The sequence below is a fragment of the Sus scrofa genome, chromosome 9 (genome assembly GCF_054392235.1).
Source record: "Sus scrofa isolate SSC_HxYL_T2T_F1_AM1 chromosome 9, Sscrofa_HxYL_maternal_Yorkshire_Landrace_v2.0, whole genome shotgun sequence".
Classification (NCBI taxonomy): domain Eukaryota; kingdom Metazoa; phylum Chordata; class Mammalia; order Artiodactyla; family Suidae; genus Sus; species Sus scrofa.
The window spans coordinates 70933053-70953269 of NC_139391.1; the positions used below are offsets into that span (position 1 = coordinate 70933053).

Below are 20217 nucleotides of genomic sequence, written 5' to 3' on the forward strand. Positions count from 1 at the left end.
CCCCAGGCTGAGGTTTCCCTGGTAAGCCCTCCCTCCCGCCCAGAGGGAGAGCATAGCGCACAGGTGGTAAAGGTTGGGGACAAACCCTTGGCACTGCTGGCCTCGGGAAGCAAGAGATGGAGCACACTGGCCGAGAGCAGGAGGCAGGTGGACCCCTGACTCCAGCCTCCATTCCGCCTAACCCCGCCTGTGTGACCACGGGCGAGGTACCTGACCTCTCTGAGCCTTGCTTCCAACAGCGCTGTGAGATGGACAGGGGCTCTTCCTACTAGACATTTAGGAGCTGGAGAAGGTGGGAGGCGTACGTGGTCTCCCACTCTGCCAAGGCTCTCGCGGCTGTTCTGACCACCGGCCACTTTTCCTGGGCATGCAGAGGGACAGAGCAGGAGCTGAGACGGGTCCTTGCTCTTCTCTCGTCTCATCCAGGCCATGAGGACCTGTTCAGCTGCTGCCAGAGGAAGAACTTCAAAGGAGCCCCTTCGTCTTTCTTCGCCATCCATGTCACAGCCGCCCTGGTCCTGTTCATGACTGATGGGTTGACGGTGAGCCTGCCCTCGGAGGGGGCCCCTAAGGGAGCCCCCCCTGGATCCCCTGAGCCTCAATCCTGGGGATGGTAAGAGAAGGGAGGAGCATCAGGTTTCTTAGAGGCCTCACCTGTGGTCCAGTTGATCCGAAAGTAATAAACCAAGTCCCGCGGAAGCCTCTCCTCAGGGTTTAATACAGCCCCTTGGAACTGTGGTCTCCTGTCTTGTTCAGTTGTTTTCATTGTCACAAACTCTGGAGATGGGGGACTCTGGTTTGATACTGAGGGTAGGCTCCCCAGATTTATTTTTAAAGGGGCAGTGCCCTGTTCACCCGAGTAGAGGTCACACCATAAAAGCTCCAGGGCACCCTGCTTCCTGGAATATGTTCCAAACCTGGGCTTTGCAAGCCATGCGGTAAACAAGTTACAGGCAGGATCTGGCCCCCGCTCTTCAGTCTGCTAGTGACCTCTGTTACACTCCTTAGTGCTTTTTTTTCCCCCAGAAATCTCTAAGGATTAGATTCAGACAGTTTTGAATGGCTGATTGATTAACTGATGGCCATTTAAGGGACTCTCCAAAGCCAGGGCCCTAAAGAACTAGATGACCTGGTGGAAAGTACTCGTGCCAGTACTGGTTGACTTCCAACTCTGTGACCTTGGGCAAGTCACTTCTCTCTGCCCTCTCAGCTGTAAAATGAGATGCCTAGACACACCTTTTTTTAGCTGTGGCTTTTTTTTTTTTGTCTTTTTAGGGCCGCACCTGAGGCATACGGAGGTTCCCAGGCTAGAGGTCTAATCAGAGCTGTAGCTGCTGGCCTATGCTAGAGCCACAGCAACACAGGATCTGAGCCACATCTGTGACCTACACCACAGCTCATGGCAATGCCAGATCCTTAATCCACTGAGCAAGGCCAGGGATTGAACCTGTAACCTCATGGATACTAGTCGGGTTCGTTAACCACCAAGCCACAACAGGAACTCCCTAGCTGCAGCACCTTTCCTTCAACAACAACAACAAAACCCTTCTGTGGCATCCTTGTAAATAAGACATGCAGCTGACTCTGCTCTGGTTGAAGTGGGGAGTAATACCTGCGTGCCCAGACTCCTCAGGGCTCCTGTGGGGACCCAGAGACACCTTTCTGGAACCCTTGGCCCCTGCAGGTACCATCTGTAAGCTGTGGCGCCCAGGTTCCACTCTCAGCTCGGGCCCATGTGTGCCATACCTCCACCCCAAGCCCACACCTAGTTGAGCCACTAGGAGCAGGACGGGTCCCCACCAGCCCACCCACACCTGCCCCAGCTGGGCCACCTCTGCCAGGGTACCCTGCACATATGCTCAGTGAGCCCTGTCTCCCCGCAGGGGGCATACTCCGCTTTCGTGTACAGTTACGCAGTGGAGAAGCCGCTGTCTGTGGGACACAAGGTGGCCGGTTACCTCCCCAGCCTCTTCTGGGGCTTCATCACCCTGGGTCGGCTCATCTCCATTCCCATCTCCTCCAGAGTGAAGCCAGCCACCATGGTTTTCGTCAATGTGGTAAGTGGCCTCCTTTCACTTCTTGGAAACTCAGAAGAGCCATTCACTCGGGCCCCACCATTGCCCCAGGACATCTGCTTGGTACTAGACTCTGCCAGTGGTGGTAGTGGGGGGTGTAGGAGCAGAGGAAGGAGAGGAGAGGGGAGGGGAGGGGAGAGATGCTGGTGGGGAAGGGAAGCAAATCTAAGGGGTGGAGCTTGCTTGCGCCATCTTGGAAATGTTCTTTCTTCTCTCTGGGCCTCTAATCTTGTGCCCATTGAAGGAAGGGCTGAAGGACATGATTGGTGCTGTGTCTGGAGCAGATCCCAGACGGCCTGCCAGGAGTAGTCAGGACCAAGTGCTGCCCTTGGTCCTGCCTTGTTCACCTTAGTGCCCAGCTGGTCAGAGCCCTGTGGCCAAGGGTGGCCAAGGATTTCCCCAGTCTTCATCTCTGGGCTGGGGCCTGGGAATTTGCATCTTGCATCTCTCCCAGGTGGCTCAAGTAGCCAGGCTGGCGTGTAGAATGGCCTTCAAGGAACTGGTCTGCTCTGGAGGCAGGAGGTCAGGGCCTGATGTGTGTCCATGTCGCCATGGATGACAAAGAGTTAGTGTAAGGTCATCTAGCCCAATCTCCAACCAGGGCTCCAATTACCTCTATAATATCCCCTCCCAGGGATCCAGGGTCTGTTTAAACACCTCCAGTGACTGGAAATGCACCACTTTTCCAGCAAGTCCCGTCCACTCTCAGAAAGTACTTGTTAGAGTTGAGTTTCTAGGGGGGTTAGGAAATAATGTTGGGGCTACAGAGGCCAAAGATCATGGGCCCCAAGAAAGGCCCTTGAATTTGGCCTTTGTGCTGGTTGATGACTTTCAAGAAGGAAATTTCCTTTCAGTGTAGATGGGAGGTCAGGAGGGTTGAATCCAAACCTCAGGAGTTGAGAATGAGGAGACCAGAAGTGGAGCTGTGATGTCTGCAAATGATTCTGAGCTGGAGGGAGTTTTGTTTGACAGGAATCAGGTGGGAAGAGTCTGTTTGAGGGCAGAGGAGGAAGGGAGGAAGCCTGTGAAGATCCCTCGTCAGAGTGAGTGAGGAAGGCCTGGGGAGGGGGCGGTTGATGGGCAGTGGGGGGTGCTAGGCTCAGTAAGAAGAGGGCCCCTGTTCAGGGGAGTTAGTGTGATGCAGGCGGGAAGCCTCTGAGGGTCCGAGAGGTGGAGCGAGGGTGCAGGTGTGCTGGTGGCCGGCCTCTGTAGCCCGGCAGGCCAGCTCTTGAGAAGAGAGTGGGTATGACTCGGGGTTTGAGAGAAAGAACTCTGGAGCCTCCATAGGAGTTGGACACTGATGAGAAACTCCCCTGGGATGCTGGTTTTTCAAAAGGAAGGTCAGATTTCTGGGTTCCAGCCTGGACGCCGTGAATCAGAATGTCCAGGGGAGGGACCTAGGCATCTCTATCATCAACAAACACCCCAGAGGTTCATATCATCAAGCAGGTTTGGGAAAACACTATCCTAGAGCAAGTGATTTCCAAATACATTAGACCTCCTGGAGGGGCTTTGGAATATACAGATTCCTGGGTCTCTACCCTAGAGATTCTGATTTGGAGGGGTGTGGAGAGGAACCTGGGTGTCTGGGTGATTTTAAAGCATTTCAGGAGTTCGCGTTATGGCTCAGTGGTTAACGAATCCAACTAGCATCCATGAGGATGGGGGTTCAATCCCTGGCCTTGCTCAGTGGGTTAAGGATCTGGCATTGCCGTGAGCTGTGGTGTGGGTCACAGATGAGGCTCGGATTCCTGGTTGCAGTGGCTGTGGCGTAGACCAGAAGCTACAGCTCCAATTAGCAGTCATCACTTGCTCTAGGATAGTGTTTTCCCAAACCTGCTTGATGATATGAACCTCTGGGGTGTCAAGCCTGGGAAAAGAAAGGAAGAAAGGAAGAAAAGAAGGAAGAAAAGAAAGCATTTCAGGTGCTTTTAGTGGTCAGCCTGTTGGGACTACAGCTAAACAGCCCTGAGCAAGCTTCCCAGTGCTGCAGCTGCCAAGTGATTCTCTCACATTCACTGCAGCTTCTTCCCAGATTCGGCTCATTTTCTTTGTTTGTTTATGGCCACACTTGCAACCTACGAAAGTTCCTGAGCTAGGGGTCAAATCGGAGCCACAGCTGCCAGCCTGCACCACAGCCACAGCAGTGCCAGATCTGAGCTGCATCCTCGACCTACGCTGTAGCTTGTGGCTACCCTGGATCCTTAACCCACTAAGTGAGGCGGGGAATCAAACCGCCATCCTCACGGACACCATGTCGGGTTCCTAACCTGCTGAGCCACAACAGGAACTCCCGCTCAGTTTATAAGTAATAGCCACCCTGTTTTTGATGTTCTCCTGGGTCCCCACAACCATCTGCTGGTTAGTGAGTACACACTCAGGGTGGGGGCAGGGGTGGGGCCTATAGGGAACTGCTGGGGTGCCAGGTTCTATAGGGTGAGGGCTCTGCCTTTAAGGAGCTTACAGTTGGCTGGGGAAGAAGATGGGCAGGGGAGAGGAAGCATGTGCCCTTGCAGGAAGGTGAGGATGAGGGGCCGGTAGGCAAGTGGGAGGCAGGCTGAGAGCCAAGCTGCGCCACAGACGGTGGCAGGGGTTGGGGGGGCGCATGCTGAGTGGGAGCAGAGTTGCTAATTCGCTGTGGGCATCCTCCATCTTCCCATCTTCCTAACATCGGAGTCAGGTGGGTTGTGTTCTTTTTAGGGCCACACCTGCAGCGTATGGAATTTCCCAGGCTAGGGGGTCGAATCCGAGCTACAGCTGCCAGCCTGCGCCACAGCCACACAAGATCTGAGCCGCGTCTGCAACCTACAGCTCACGGCAACGCCAGATCCTTAACCCACTGAGTGAGGCCAGAGATGGAACCCGAGTCCTCATGGATACTAGTCGGGTTGGCTACCACTGAGCTACGACAAGAACTCCCGAGAATCAGGTGTTTTAAAAACTTCCCAAGTCTAGAAATTTTCAGGGTGACTCTTCAAGGCTTGGTTTGTAAATGGAGTGGCCAAGTGTCTGCAGAGGAGCTCAGTGTTTCTTCAGCATCGAGGCAGGGTAGGTAGGCGGTGTGCAGAGATGTTGGGGTGGGCTCCCCTCCAAGCTTTGTCCCTGTCTCCGGCTTCCTGGGCCAATAGGACTGCGGGGAGGTGCAGTTCCCATATTTTCCACAAGGTAGCGCACTGGTCACACAGCGCTGCCCCTGGGGCCGTAGCAGAACTTGCCAAAGTCTGGAGACTGGTTTTTCCTTTCTCCGTGGCCACCCAGCTTCTCCCCCATTTCTAATCGCCTCCATCTGGGCTGCGACAGGTTGGCGTGGTGGTGACGTTCCTGGTGCTTCTCGTTTTCTCCTACAACGTCGTCTTCCTGTTCGTGGGGACAGCCAGCCTGGGCCTGTTCCTCAGTAGCACCTTTCCCAGCATGCTGGCCTACACTGAGGACATCCTGCAGTACAAAGGTGAGTGGGTGCAGAGCCAAGAACCAAGGGGCACTCCCGCCCCCAGCCCCCTCTTCCTGGGCTCTTCCAGCTAGAAGATCCCAGCTCCACCTCCTCATAGAAATAAATGCTTCCTTCCTGACTCTGGTGGGAACAGGCCCCCAAACGGGAAGGGGAAGGGAGCTGACCCCGTGGCTCCCTGCACTCAACATCATACCTGTATCATTGCTCGCAGGGGGCCCCTCTTTCCCATTTTCTTTTTCCCCAGAGTAGTGTCCGCTGACCCACTGCTGGCATTTTGTGTAACACACACATGCTAGAAATTTCAAATTCGCAGAAAAGCAAATTTGCATGGGAAAAGTTATGGCATAGGATAAGGGTTTTATAACTTGTGAGTAAAAGTACCTCCTTGCTTTGTTCTTATGGATGTTGTTTGAAACACAGAGGATTACAATGATGCCACACCGGATTTGGGGCTGTGCCTGAGCTTCTTTGATGTCAGAAACCTCTAATTGCCATCCCTTTCTGCACCCTCCCAAGTTCGTATAGGAAAGATCTTTTTATTTGAGGGAGTTCCCGTTGTGGCACAGTGGTTAATGAATCCGACTAGCAACCATGAGGTTGCAGGTTCGATCCCTGGTCTTGCTCATTGGGTTAAGGATCTGGCATTGCCGTGAGCTGTGGTGTAGGTCGCAGATGCGGCTTGGATCCCACGTTGCTGTGGCTCTGGCATAGGCCGGTGGCTGCAGCTCCGATTAGACCCCTAGCCTGGGAACCTCCATATGCCTCAGGAGCGGCCCAAGAAATGGTAAAAAAAAAAAAAAAAAAAATCCTTTTCTTTGAAATAAGCTAATTAAGGGAGTTTCTGTTGTGACGCAGTGAAAATGAATCTGACTAGTATCCATGAGGATGTGGGTCGTATCCCTGGCCTCACTCAGTGGGTCAGGGATCCGGCATTGCTGTGAGCTGTGGTGTAGTCCCAGACATGGCTCAGATCCCACATTGCTATGGTTGTGGTGTAGGTTGGCAGCTATAGCTCCAATTCGACCCCATCCTAGGAACCTTCATATGCCACAGGTGTGGCCCTAAAAAGCAAAAATAAAATAATTAAAAATAATTATGTTTTGGGAGTTCCCTGATGGCTCAGTGGTTAAGAATCCGATGTGGTCACTGCTGTGGTTTAGGTCACTGCTATGGTGTGGGTTCCATGCCTGGCCCAGGAACTTCCACATGCCATGGGCACAGCCAAAAAAAAAAGATCATGTTTTGAACATTTAAAGTTACCCTTAGAAGTAACCAGAGACACCCTAGAGTGTTGGAAAACCAGCATTAAAGATGAGTGGTTTCTTTAGAACAGGAGTGGGAGAAATTGGGATATGGGGGTGGTGGTGTGAGATCAGAACAATTAGAGCTATGGCCCACTCAGTTATCCCCTGAGTTGATCCCCAGACCTGGATGCTTGAAATTGAAGGCTAAATCCCCAAACCTCAAACAAGTAATTGAGGTAAAGAGGCAAGATTGAGATCACATGTCACATAGTATATCCCACAGACTTTTAAGTGATCAACAAATGTTAGAGTTTGGAGTTCCTAATGTGGCTCAGCAGTAACGAGCCCAACTAGTATCCAATAGGACTTGGGTTCAATCCCTGGCCTCACTCAGTGGGTTAAGGATCCAGCATTGCTGAGAGCTGTGGTGTAGGTCACAGATGTGGCTCAGTTCCAGCATTGTTGTGGCTGGATTGGACCCCTGGCCTGGGAACTTCCATATGCCACAGGTGCAGCCCTAAAATGAAAAAAAAAGTTAGTTTAATAACAATAATAATGTTATGTTGGTTCATTCTGCTGCAAATGATCACTCAAATCCATCCTCTGTTCACCATCCCTGCCTTGGTTCAGGCCTTTATCACCACTTACTGCTTGGAGTGGTTAATGGTGCCTGGCTTTTTTCTAATCACCTCCACCCCTGCCTTGGCAGGTCTTGGCTTGTCTCCTGACTCTCAGAATTGCCTCCACCAGTGGTTTCCAATGCCGGTTCCGCATTAAAATCACCTGGTGCCCCCTTGTAACAAAGCCCAATGCCTGGGCTTCCTTTCCGCAAAGTCTTGTGTAACTGGTCCAGCACGGATCACGTGGAGCGGATCGCAGCCTTCATATCTGCCTGTGGTGCTCTTTCCTTTCTTCAGCCTTCTCCCTTCCAGCTTCCCTCGGAGCCCGCATTCTGGCCTTGTTGAATTACTTGCTATTCTAATGGCACAAAAGCCCTTCCGTAGCTGCACACTTTGGCGTAGGGCGACCCCTCTGCCTGCAATGCCCTCTCTCTGCCTCCCACCCTTTACCTGCCTGCTCAGGTCCCTCCACATGCCCCCCCTCTGGGAAGCTTCCACTGGGAAGGCAGGTACCTGCCTCTCGTGTTTGTCCCACCTCAAGGCTTTTGTATCTATGTTAGCTGTGTCCTCTCCTTGCTGATGCACTCCCAGTGGGCACCCGCAAGGGACAAGGGCAAGGGCATGGGCTTTGAGGTCATCAGCAGCCCTGAAGGTCAGTCCTGCCTCCACACCTTCTGGCTTTATGCCCTTGTGCAATTCAATTTCCCCTCCCATCTTGGAACCTCCTCAGTTTTCTTATGTGCAAAATTGGGTGACAAACGCCTTCCTTTTTGGCGTGTTCTGTGCCTTGGAGGAGATGGAATGCTCTGGACTTAGCAGCCTAACTGGCTCACAGGTGCTCAGTATAAAAGTGAACTCTATTCACCTGAATGCCCTCAGGATTCAGTCCAGTACCTGATGCTTGGAAGGTAAGGAAAGGGTTTTGAATGTTTGAGTCGAATAGACAGGGGCTGCTAGTGACCAGTGTTGACGCTAGAGATAGCTTCATGGAGGGGATGGGACAGGAGCTGGCCCAGGATTTGGGAAGTCAGAAAGAGCAAGGAAAGGCATTTGGCCAGGGGTTGGGGGGGGGGTGGGTGGAGGCAGCCGTGAACACAGAGGCCAGTGTAAAGGTGAGTGAGATAAACAAGGAACTTGAAGGCCAGAAGTGATGATCTCTATTGGATTCAAAATACACTAAGTGGGATTTCCCATTGCGGCTCAGTATCCGTGAAGATGAGGGTTCGCTCCCTGGCCTCGCTCGGTGGGTTAAGGATCTAGCATTGCCATGAGATATGGTATAGGTCACAGGTGCATCTCGGTTCTTGCGTGGCTGTGGCGTAGGCTGGCAGTTGCAGCTCCAATTGGATCCCTAGCCTGGGAACCTCCATGTGCCACAGGTGTGGCCCTAAAAAGCAAAAAACAAAAAACAAAGGAACAACACTAAGTGTCTCCCATCTGTTGGCCATGGTGGTGATAACCTGCAGTAGCATATGCCACTGGGCTAAAACTCAAGGCACAGTCCTCTGATGGGCTTCCAGCCTCGTGGGGAAGCCTGGTGAACAGACGGGGGGTGGGGGTGGCCCATGAACATGAGAGTAGGGGGCAGGGGGCTGCGGGAGCCCATGGGACAGACCAGCAGCTAACCCAGGTTCAGGGAGGATGGATTCAGGAGGGAAGAGGAAGGCTATCTGAACTGGGGCTTGAAAGATGCACAAGAGTTTGCCAGACAAAGAGGAGGAGTGCCGTCGAGGAGGGAGGGAAGTCGAAGGAGAAAGTATGCAGACTCAGGAAACGGAAGAGAGGTTCTCCTGGCTGGAGGGTAGACGGTGCGTGTACAGTGTGACAGAGGAGTCTGAGCGCTCCATGGGGGTGGGTTGTAGAGGGCCCTGCGAACCCCATTCAAACTTTTGGACTTGATCCTGATAGCAGCACTGAAGGGTTTCAGGAGAGCACTGGCCCGGTTTCCAGGGTTTGCTGTGTGCCAGCGCCGCTGAGCGCTGTCACATATTGTGTCAGAGTTGTCCACACAGCAGCCTGTTCAGCATAGTCGTCCTTCCTGTTTCACAGAAGGAAACCAAGGCCCAGAGAAAGGACTGGCCTAAGGTCACATGGCCAGGAGGGGACATAGTGGGCTTGGAACTCAAGTCTGATCTGAAGGTCCGTGCCACGTTGCCAGATTGATCAGGGGTGTGGCTGGTCAGTGCAGTGCTGCCTAGCAGAGGGCTGGCCTGAGAAGATCAGGAAGTCTTTCTGGACAGGTCATTGGCAGTCAGATTGGGAAAGGCCTTGAATGCCAGGCTAAGTCACTTGGAATTTACCCTAAAGACAGTCGCGAGCAATTGAAAGTTTCAGAACAAGGAAGGAACATCATGACAGCAGAAACTTAGAGTTCCCAAAGCAAAATTAAGAAATCTCAGGAATCCAACGTCATCCACTCAGGCAGCCATACCATTTTCTAGAGACTTCCCAGAAACAATCAAATTATGCCAGTGGACTTCTGTCTCCCTACCTTTTTTCACTAAGCCAAATCCTCCTCTTTCGGTTAGGTTGTGCGACCACAGTGCTGGTGACAGGGGCAGGCATTGGCGAGATGGTCCTCCAGATGCTGGTCGGCTCGGTATGTGGGGAAACTCGGGGCGGGGGGGTGGAGGAGTCATGGGGACGTGCCCCTCCGGGCAGGTGAGAAGATGTGCCAAGCCCCCTTCTGAACCCAAGCTGCCCCTTCCCTCAGGCTCCCGCAGCAAGCGGGGCCCCACTCTGGCTGTGTCACCTGTTTCCCCCGTTTCCGAGCCAGCCTTGAAAGCTGAGCCTCCAAATGTGGGGCCGGCGGATGTGGAGGGATGCAGGGTATTATCCAAAGCAAACACAGGCCACGTCCAGCAGCAGGGCCACAAGGCTCCGTGGGAATGTTTAGCTCTCAAAAAGCCCAGGATGGGTTTGGGCTGCAGGCAGAGTTCCTTTCACCCCTCTCAACCCACCACTCCCTGCCCCGCCCTGCCCTGCCCTGCCTCGGCCCACCCTACAAAGGGCCCCGCTTTCCTGCCTGACTCCTGCCTTGATCAAGGGCCAACTCGCCCAGTTTGTTTCAAACATACCCACCTTTCCTTTGTTCATCGGGTGGGGAAAAAGATCTATTTTTTTTTACTCTGGATATTTGGTGCCCCTTTGTACAAAGGAAGATATACCGAAACTCAGAGAAATTAAGCAAATTGCCTTGGGTTGCACTATCAGGAACCAACAGAGATGATGTTCAAACCCAGGTCTTTCCATTTCTAGAGTCCCTCTAGGAGTTCCTGTCATGGCTCAGTGGTTAACGAATCCGACTAGGAACCATGAGGTTGTGGGTTCGATCCCTGGCCTTGCTCAGTAGGTTAAGGATCCAGCGTTGCCGTGAGCTGTGGTGTAGGTTGCAGACGCAGCTCGGATCCTGCATTGCTGTGGCTGTGGTATAGGCCGGCAGCTGTAGCTCCAATTCAACCCCTAGCCTGGAAACCTCCATATGCTGCAGGAGCGGCCCTAGAAAAGGCAAACACACACACACACACAAAAAAGTCCCTCTAACCACCCCTCGATTCCCCTTTCCTTCTCCTTTGCCTACTGGACAGGGGGACGAGCTCACCTATGAGACCCTCTGCGTTGAAATGATGTCATGTCTGGGATGTGCTTCCTTGTGATCTCACACAGGGAAGAAGCGAGGGTAACAAAGGAAACGTGCTAATTGCTAAAGTTGCCGATAGGTCCATGGGAATTCTATATGCTACTTTGGCATGTTTTAAACTTTCCATAATAAAAGGGTATGTGTATATATACACATACACATATATATAGTTCTATATATAGAGTTCTTTTTTAAACGGCTATAATAATTAAAAAATTTTTTTTTCAAGGTCGTCTTAGTTTATTTATTACTCAATGAATTTATCACATCTGTAGTTGTATAATGATCATCACAATCTAATTTCACGGAATTTCCATCCCACAACCCAAGCACATCTCCCCACCCCCCCAAACTATCTCCTCTGGAGACCAAAAGTTTTTCAATGTCTGTGAGTCAGCATCTGTTCTGCAAAGAAGTTCAGTCTGTCCTGTTTTCGGATTCCACATGTCAGTGAAAGCATTTGATGTTGGTGTCTCATTTCTCATTGTATGGCTGACTTCACTTAGCATGATCATTTCTAGGTCCATCCGTGTTGCTAAAAATGCTGGTATATTTCATTCATTCTATTTTTATTTTTTTTGTCTTTTTGCTATTCCTTGGGCCGCTCCTGAGGCATATGGAGGTTCCCAGGCTAGGGGTCGAATCGGAGCTGTAGCCACCGGCCTACGCCAGAGCCACAGCAACGCAGGATCTGAGCCGCGTCTGCAACCTACATCACAGCTCACGGCAATGCCGGATCCTTAACCCACTGAGCAAGGGCAGGGATCGAACTCGCCACCTCATGGTTCCTAGTCGGATTCGTTAACCACTGCGCCACGACGGGAACTCCTATTTCATTCATTTTAATATCTGAGTAATATTCCACTGTGTATATATACCACTTCTTCTTGATCCACTCCTCTGTCGATGGACATTTAGGTTGTCTCCGTGTCTTGGCTAATGCAGATAGTGCTGCAATGAACATCGGAGTACATGTGTCTTTGCGAGTCGTGGTTTTCTCTGGATAGATGCCCAGGAGTGGGATTGCTGGATCAAATGGTAGTTCTATGTTTAGTTTTCTGAGGAACCTCCATACTGTTTTCCACAGTGGTTGCACCAATTTACAATCCACCAACAGTGTAATAGGGTTCCTTTTTGTCCACACCCTCTCCAGCACTTACTGTTTGTAGACTTTTGGATGATGGCCATTCTGGCTGGTGTAAGGTGGTACCTCATAGTGGTTTTGATTTGCATTTCTCTAATAATGAGTGATGTTGAACATTTTTTCATGTGTTTTTTGGCCATCTGTATGTCTTCTTTGTAGAACTGTCTGTTTAGATCTTCTGCCCATTTTTTGATGGGGTCATTTGTTTTTTTGGTATGGAGCTGCTATAAATTTTGGAGATGAATCCCTTGTCAGTTGATTCACTTGCAAAGATTTTCTCCCATTCTGTGAGTTGTCTTTTCATCTTGTTTAGGGTTTCCTTTGCTGGGCAGAAACTTTGAAGTTTGATTACGTCCCATTTGTTTATTTTTGTTTTTACTGTCATTACTCTAAGAGGTGGATCTGAGAAGATGTTGCTGTCATTTATGTCAGAGAGTGTTTGGCCTATGTTTTCCTCTAAGAGTTTTATAGTGTCTGGTCTTCTATCTAGGTCTTTAATCCATTTGGAGTTTATTTTTGTGTATGGTGTTAGGGAGTGTTCTAATTTCATTCTTTTCCATGTGGCTGTCCAATTTTCCCAGCACCACTTACTGAACAGGCTATCCTTTCTCCATTGTATATCCTTGGCTCCTTTGTCATATATGAGTTGGCTGTAGGTGCATGGGTTTAATTCTGGGCTTTCTATCCTGTTCCACTGATCTATATTTCTGTCTTTGTGCCAGTACCATATGGTTTTGATGATTGTTGCTTTGTAGTATAGTCTCAGGTCAGGGAGCCTGATTCCTCCAGCTCCATTTTTCTTTTTCAGGATGTCTTTGGCTATTCTGGGTCTTTTGTGCTTCCAAACAAACTTTAAAATATTTTGTTCAAGTTCTGTGAAAAATGTCCTTGGTAATTCAATGGGGATTGCATTGAATCTGTATATTGCCTTAGGTAGTACAGTCATTTTGATAATATTAACTCTTCCAATCCAAGAGCATGGTATGTCTTTCCATGTATTTGTGTCATCTTTGATTTCTTTCATCAGTGTCTTACAGTTTTCAGAGTACAGGTCTTTTGTCTCTTTAGCTAGGTTTACTCCTATATTTTATTCTCTTGGATGTGATGGTAAACGGGATTGCTTCCCTAATTTCTCTTTCTGATCTTTCGTTGTTAGTGTATAGAAATGCCATTGATTTCTGTGTATTAATCTTGTATCCTGTGACTTGGCCAAATTCATGGATGAGCTCTAACAGTTTTCTGGTAGAGTCTTTAGGATTTTCTAGGTATAGTATCATGTCATCTGCAAAGAGTGATAGTTTTACTTCTTCCTTTCCAATTTGGATTCCTTTTATTTCTTTTACTTCTCTGATTGCAGTGGCTAGGACTTCCAAAACTATGTTGAAGAGTAGTGGCGAGAGCAGACATCCTTGTCTTGTTCCTATCTCAGCAGGAATTCTTTCAGCTTTTCACCATTGAGAATGATGTTAGCTGTGGGTTTGTCATATATAGCCTTTATTATGTTGAGGTAGATTCCCTCTATACCCACTGTGTGAAGGGTTTTTATCAGAAATGGGTGCTGGATTTTGTCAAAGGCTTTTTCCATGTCTATTGAGAGGATCATATGGTTTTTACTCTTTAGTTTGTTAATGTGGTGTATCACACTGATGGATTTGTGGATATTGAAGAACCCTTGCATCCCTGGAATAAATCCCACATGTTCATGATGTACAATCCTTTTAATGTATTGTTGGATGTGGCTTGCTAGCATTTTGTTGAGGATTTTTGCATTGATGTTCATCAGTGAAATTGGCCTGTAGTTTTCTTTTTTTGTGGTATCTTTGTCTGGTTTTGGTATCAGGGTGATGGTGGCCTTATAAAATGAGCTTGGGAGTATCCCTTCCTCTGCAATTTTTTGAAATGGTTTCAGAGGGAGAGGTGTTAGCTCTTCTCTAAATGTTTGATGGAATTCGTCTGTGAAGCCATCTGGTCCTGAACTTTTGTTTGTTGGAAGTTTTTTAATCACGGTTTCAATTTCAGTTCTTGTGATGGGTCCATTCATCTTTTCTATTTCATCTTGGTTTAGTCTTGGAAGATTGTGCTTTTCTAAGAATTTGTCCATTTCTTCTAGGTTTTCCGTTTTATTGGTGTAGAATTGCATGTAGTAGTCTCATGATCCTCTGTATTTCTGTGATGTCTGTTGTTACTTCTTTTTCATTTCTAATTGTATTGATTTGAGTCCTCTCTCTTTTTTTCTTGATAAGTCTGGCTAACGGTTTATCAATTTTGTTGATCTTTTCAAAGAACCAGCTTTTTGTTTCATTGATCTTTTCTATGTTTTTCTATTTCATTGATTTCTGCTCTGATCTTTATGATTTCTTTCCTTCTACTAACTTTAGGTCTTATCTGTTCTTCTCTCTGGAGCTGCTTTAGATGTAAAGTTAGCTTGTTTATTTGAGCTTTTTCTTGTTTCCTGAGGTGAGCTTGTATTGCTATAAACTTTCCTCTTAGAACGGCTTTTGTGCATCCCATAGGTTTTGGAGTGTCATATCTTCGTTGTCATTTGCTGCTAGGTATTTTTAAATTTCCTCTTTGATTTCTTCAGTGATCCCATGGTTGTTTAGTAACATGTTGTTTAGTCTCCATGTGTTTGTGTTTTTTGCAGTTTTTTTCTTGTTGTTGATTTCCAGTCGTATCTCCCACCCCCCAAACTGTCTCCTCCAGAAACCATAAGTTTTTCAATGTCTGAGTCAGCATCTGTTCTGCAAAGTTCAGTCTGTCCTTTTTTCAGATTCCACCTGTCAGTGAAAGCATTTGATGTTGGTGTCTCATTGTATGGCTGACTTCACTTTGATTTGATTTCAATTTTCTTAAAGTGACTGAAGTTGGGTTTGTAGCCCAGGATGTGATCAATCTTAGAGAATGTTCCATGTGCACTTGAGAAGAATGTGTATTCTGTTGCTTTTGGATGGAATGTCCCATAAATATCTATTAAGTCCATCTGGTTTAATGCTTCATTCAGGGCTTCTGCTTCCTTATTGATTTTCTGTCTGGTTCATCTGTCCATTGCTGTAAGTGGGGTGTTAAAGTCCCCCACTATTATTGTGTTATTGTCGATTTGTCCTTTTAAGGTTGTTAGCAGTTGCCTTATGTATTGTAGTGAACCTATGTTGGGTGCATAAATACTTAAAATTGTTATATCTCCTTCTTGGATTGATCCTTTGATCATTATGTAGTAACCTTCCTTGTCCCTTAAAATATTCATTTTAAAGACTATTTTGTCTGATATGAGTATTGCTACTCCAGCTTTCTTTTGATCACTGTTTGCATGAAATATTTTCTTCCATCCTCTCACTTTCAATTTGTATGTGTCCCTAGAAGTGAAACGGGCCTCTTGAAGACAGCATATATATGGGTCTTGTTTTTGTATTCATTCAGCCAGTCTATGTCTTTTGGTTGGGGCATTTAGTCCATTAACACTTAAGGTAATTATTGATATGTATGTTCTTATTGCCATATCATTAGTTGCTTCGGATTTGTTTTTGTTGCTCTTTTTTCTTCCCTTTTCTTGTTCTCTCCTCTTCTGGTTTGATAACTATCTTTAGTGTTGTATTTGAATTGATTTTTCTTATTTGTTTGTGGATCAAGTGTAGATTTTTGGTGTGCAGTTATTCTGAAGTTTTGATATGAGTCTATATGTATAAGAGATTATTTTAAGTTGTTGTTCTCTTAATTGCAAGTTCATCTCCAGTGTCCTGTGTTTGTACCCACCTCTTCCCATGATTTCTGATTTTGGGGGTATAATTGTGCATGGATGATTTTGTATCTTTACTGTATATATACCTTTACTGGTGAGCCTTGTCATTTGTGGAATTTTTGTTTCCTGTTGTGTCTTTTCTTTTCTGCCTAGAGAAGTTCCTTTAGTATTTGTGGTAAGGCTGGTTTAGTGTTGCTGAATTCTCTCAGCTTTTGCTTGTCTGTGAAGGTTTGGATTTCTCCTTCAAAACTGAATGAGAGCCTTGCTGGGTAGAGTAATCTTGGTTGGAGGTTTTTTCCTTCCATCATGTTAAGTATATCATGCCACTCCCTTCTGGCCTGCAGAGTTTCTGCTGAAAAATCTGCCAATAACCTTATCAGGGTTCCCTTGTATGTTACTTGTTTCTTTTCCCTAGCTGCTTTCAAGATTTTTCTCTTTGTCTTTAGTTTTGGTCAGTTTGATTAACATGTGTCTCAGTGTATTCCTCCTTGGGTTTATTTTATATGGTACTCGTTGTGCTTGCTGGATTTGAGTGAGTGGTTCCTTTCCCATGTTAGGGAAGTTTTCGGCTATTATCTCTTGGAATATTTTTTCTGTCCCCTTCTCTCTCTCTCTTCTCCTTCTGGCACACCTATAATATGGATGTTGGTGCATTTAACGTTGTCCCAGAGTTCTCTGAGACTCTCTTCATTTGTTTTCAATTTTTTTTCTCTTTTCTGTTCCACATTTGTAATTTCTTCTAATCTGTCCTCCACCTCACTTACTCGTTCTTCTGCCTCCTGTATACTTCTGTTAACTGCTTCTAGTGAATTTTTTATTTCAGTTATTGTATTTTGCATCTCTTCTTGTTTAAGTTTTATATCTTGTATCTCTTTGGTCAGTGTTTCCTGTAAGTTATCCATCTTTGCCTCCAGTTTATTTCCAATATCTTGCATCAACTTCAGCATCAGTAGTCTAAAGTCTTTTTCCTGGAGGCTGAGAATCTCCTCATCACTTAGCTGATTTTCTTGGGTTTTTTCTTTCTCCCTCATCTGAGTTATAGTTCTCTGTCTTTTCATTGTTTTTTTTTTTTGGTCTTTTTTTTTTTTTTTTTTTTGCCTTTTCTAGGGCCACTCCCACAGTATATGGAGGTTCCCAGGCTAGGGGTCCAATCAGAGCTGTAGCCACTGGCCTACGCCAGAGCCACAGAAACATGGGATCTGAGCCATGTCTGCAACATACACCACAGCTCATGGCAACGCCAGATCTTTAACCCACTGAGCAAGGCCAGGGATCGAACCCTCAACCTCATGGTTCCTAGTCAGATTTGTTAACCCCTGAGCCATGATGGGAACTCCTGTCTTTTCATTTTTATAGTTTTTGGCATGGTGACCTTTTTACAGATAATAGGGCTGTAGCCTCTCTTACTTTTGGTAGCTGCCCCCCTTGTGGCTGGAGTTGGGGGCTTGCTGTAGGCTTCCTGATGGGAGGGACTGATGCCTGCCCACTGGTAGGAGGAGCTGATTCCTATCCCTCTGGTGGGTGGAGCTTTGTCTCTGGATGGGATTACAGGGGCTGTGTGCCTGGAGGGTCTTTAGGTAGGCTGCTTACTGAGGGGCGGGGCTGTGATCCCACCTGGATTGTTGTTTGCCCTGGGGCTTCTCAGCCCTGATGGGTGGGGCCAGATTTTCCCAAAATGGCCACCTCCAGAGAAAGGTACGCTGCTGCTGAATATTCCCGAGAGCTTTGCTTTCAACGTCCTTCCCTCACAACAAGCCTCATTCACCCCTGTTTTCCCAGGATGTCCTCCAAGAACTGCAGTCAGGTTTGACCCAGATTCCTATGGAGACTTTGCTTTGCCCTGGGACCCAGTGCACATGAAAGTCTGTGTGCGCCTTTTAAGAATGGGGTCTCCGTTTCCCCCAATCCCATGGAGCTCCTGCACACAAGCCCTGCTGGCCTTCAATGCCAGATGCTCCAGGGGCTCTTTCTCCCAGTGCCAGATCCCCACACGTGAAAGTTTGATGTGGGGCTCAGAACTCTCACTCCTGGAGGTGAGTCTCTGTGAGCCAGTTAGTTTCCAGTCTGTGGAGTTTCCCACACGGGAGGTATGGGGTTGTTTATATCACGTAATCGCCCCTCCTACCTCTTGATGTGGCCTCCTCTTTGTCTTCTGGAGTAGGATATCTTTTTTAAGGTTTCCGGTCCATTTGGTTGAAGATTGCTCAGCCTTTAGTTGGGAATTTTGTTGTTTTTAGGAGAGAAGTTGAGCTCCAGTCCTTCTATTCCGCCATCTTAATCCCATCTCCCTTCTATAATTATCCTTGATATGTGGTTGTTTTCTCCCAAAGTTTCTGTCACTTCCAATTAGCCAAGCAATTCCTCCTTGTTGTCAGAATTAGGATCCCCAGTTGCTTCTTCTTGTAGTGAGTATGCTCCAACCAAGCAGGCCTTCAACTAGTTCCTGAAATATTTCAAGATGCCTCAGGGTTTTGTGTTTTTGTCCTCTTTGCAAGCAATGGTTTCCCCGGTTTTTTGCAAGGGTGGATTCTCCTCTGTGTGGCATGGGATCACTAGCATTCAGGAGATCTATAGTTCTAGAATATAGTTCTACATATATAGTTCTATATATGTAATTTTACATAGTTCTGTATATATAGTTCTATAATATAGTTCTAGATATAGTTCTAGATATATAGTTCTATGGTTCTGTAATGTATTTCTATATATAGTTCTACAATAGTTCTACAATATAGTTCTATAATATAGTTCTATATAATTCTATAATAGAACTATACTATAGTTCTAGATATAGCTCTAGATATATAGTTCTATAATTCTATAATATAGTTCTATATATAGTTCTACAATAGAGTTCTATAATATAGTTCTATATAGTTTGTTTGTTTGTTTGTTTTTTGTCTTTTTGCTATTTCTTGGGCGACTCCTGCGGCATATGGAGGTTCCCAGGCTAGGGGTCAAATCGGAGCTGTAGCCTCTGGCCTATGCCAGAGCCACAGCAACGCGGGATCCGAGCCGCGTCTGCAACCTACACCACAGCTCACGGCAACACTGGATTGTTAACCCACTGAGCAAGGGCAGGGTCCTAACCCGCAACCTCATGGTTCCTAGTCGGATTCATTAACCACTGCACCATGACAGGAACTCCTATATAGTTTTATAATATAGTTCTATAGATCTATAATACAGTTCTATAATATAGTCCTAGATATAGTTCTAGAGATATAATTCTATAATTATAATATAATTCTATGTATATAGTTCTATGTATATAATTCTATAATATAGTTCTATATAGTTTTATAATATAGTTCTATAGATCTGTAATATAGTTCTGTAATATACTTCTATAATATAGTTCTGTAATATAGTTCTATAATATAGTTCTATAATTATAATATAGTTCTATGTATATAGTTCTACAATATAGTTCTATATATATAGTTCTATAATATAGTTCTACAATATAGTTCTATATTATGGTTCTATATAGTTTTATTTTATTTTTTTATATAGTTTTATAATATAGTTCTATGGATTTATAATATAGTTCTAGATATAGTTCTAGATATACAGTTCTATAATTATATAATATAGTTCTATATATAGTTCTACAATATAGTTCTATAATATAGTTTTATGTATACATAGTTCTATATAGTTTTATAATATAGTTCTATATATAGTCCTATAATTCTATAGTATAGTTCTAGATATAGTTCTATAAAATAGTTCTATATAGTTTTATAATATAGTTCTCTATATATGGTTTTTTATATATATAGTTCCATATATAGATAGTTCTGATCAGGCCTTGAGAGTATAAAATGCCTCTGATTGGAGTTTTCAGGAAGATATGGAGATTTTCAGAAGGTTCCAGGACATAGCGCTGAAAAGGGCTGCAGAGCTCACTGGGTCCAACCCCTGCCTTACAGCAGGATTTCTTCCACCTCCAGAAACATGACCTTGAAATGAGGCCAAGACATCCCTCCTACCTGCGTTTCTGTCTGTTGGTGTGACCGGCCTCCAGTTGCCTGAAAAGTCCGCTGAGGCCCGAGAAACCCACTTCCTCCAATACATCTTCGTGTGAGGTTTTGATGGCCTGTATCTCTGTGTTTTCCCCTTTGGCAGATATTCCAGGCTCAGGGCAGCTATAGTTTCCTGGTCTGTGGCGTGATCTTTGGTTGCTTGGCTTTTACCTTCTATATCTTGCTCCTGTTTTTCCACAGGATGCACCCTGGACTCTCATCAGGTAAGGAAAGAATCCGGGTCTACACAAGAGGAGGAAAACAGGGTGGTGGGGGTGG

The 20217-nt window shown here is 46.6% G+C and overlaps 1 protein-coding gene across 2 annotated transcripts in view; it reads left to right on the forward strand.

The window, feature by feature from the left end:
- MFSD4A (major facilitator superfamily domain containing 4A) overlaps positions 1-20217 on the forward strand; it is a 41422-nt gene that overhangs the window by 17452 nt on the left and 3753 nt on the right. For both annotated transcript variants that reach the window (XM_084976855.1, XM_003357394.5), the window contains 5 exons: positions 427-542; positions 1884-2057; positions 5376-5523; positions 9919-9989; positions 20042-20162. In XM_084976855.1, coding sequence (XP_084832981.1) covers positions 427-542; positions 1884-2057; positions 5376-5523; positions 9919-9989; positions 20042-20162 — 630 coding nt within the window. The remainder of the gene's footprint in view (positions 1-426; positions 543-1883; positions 2058-5375; positions 5524-9918; positions 9990-20041; positions 20163-20217) is intronic.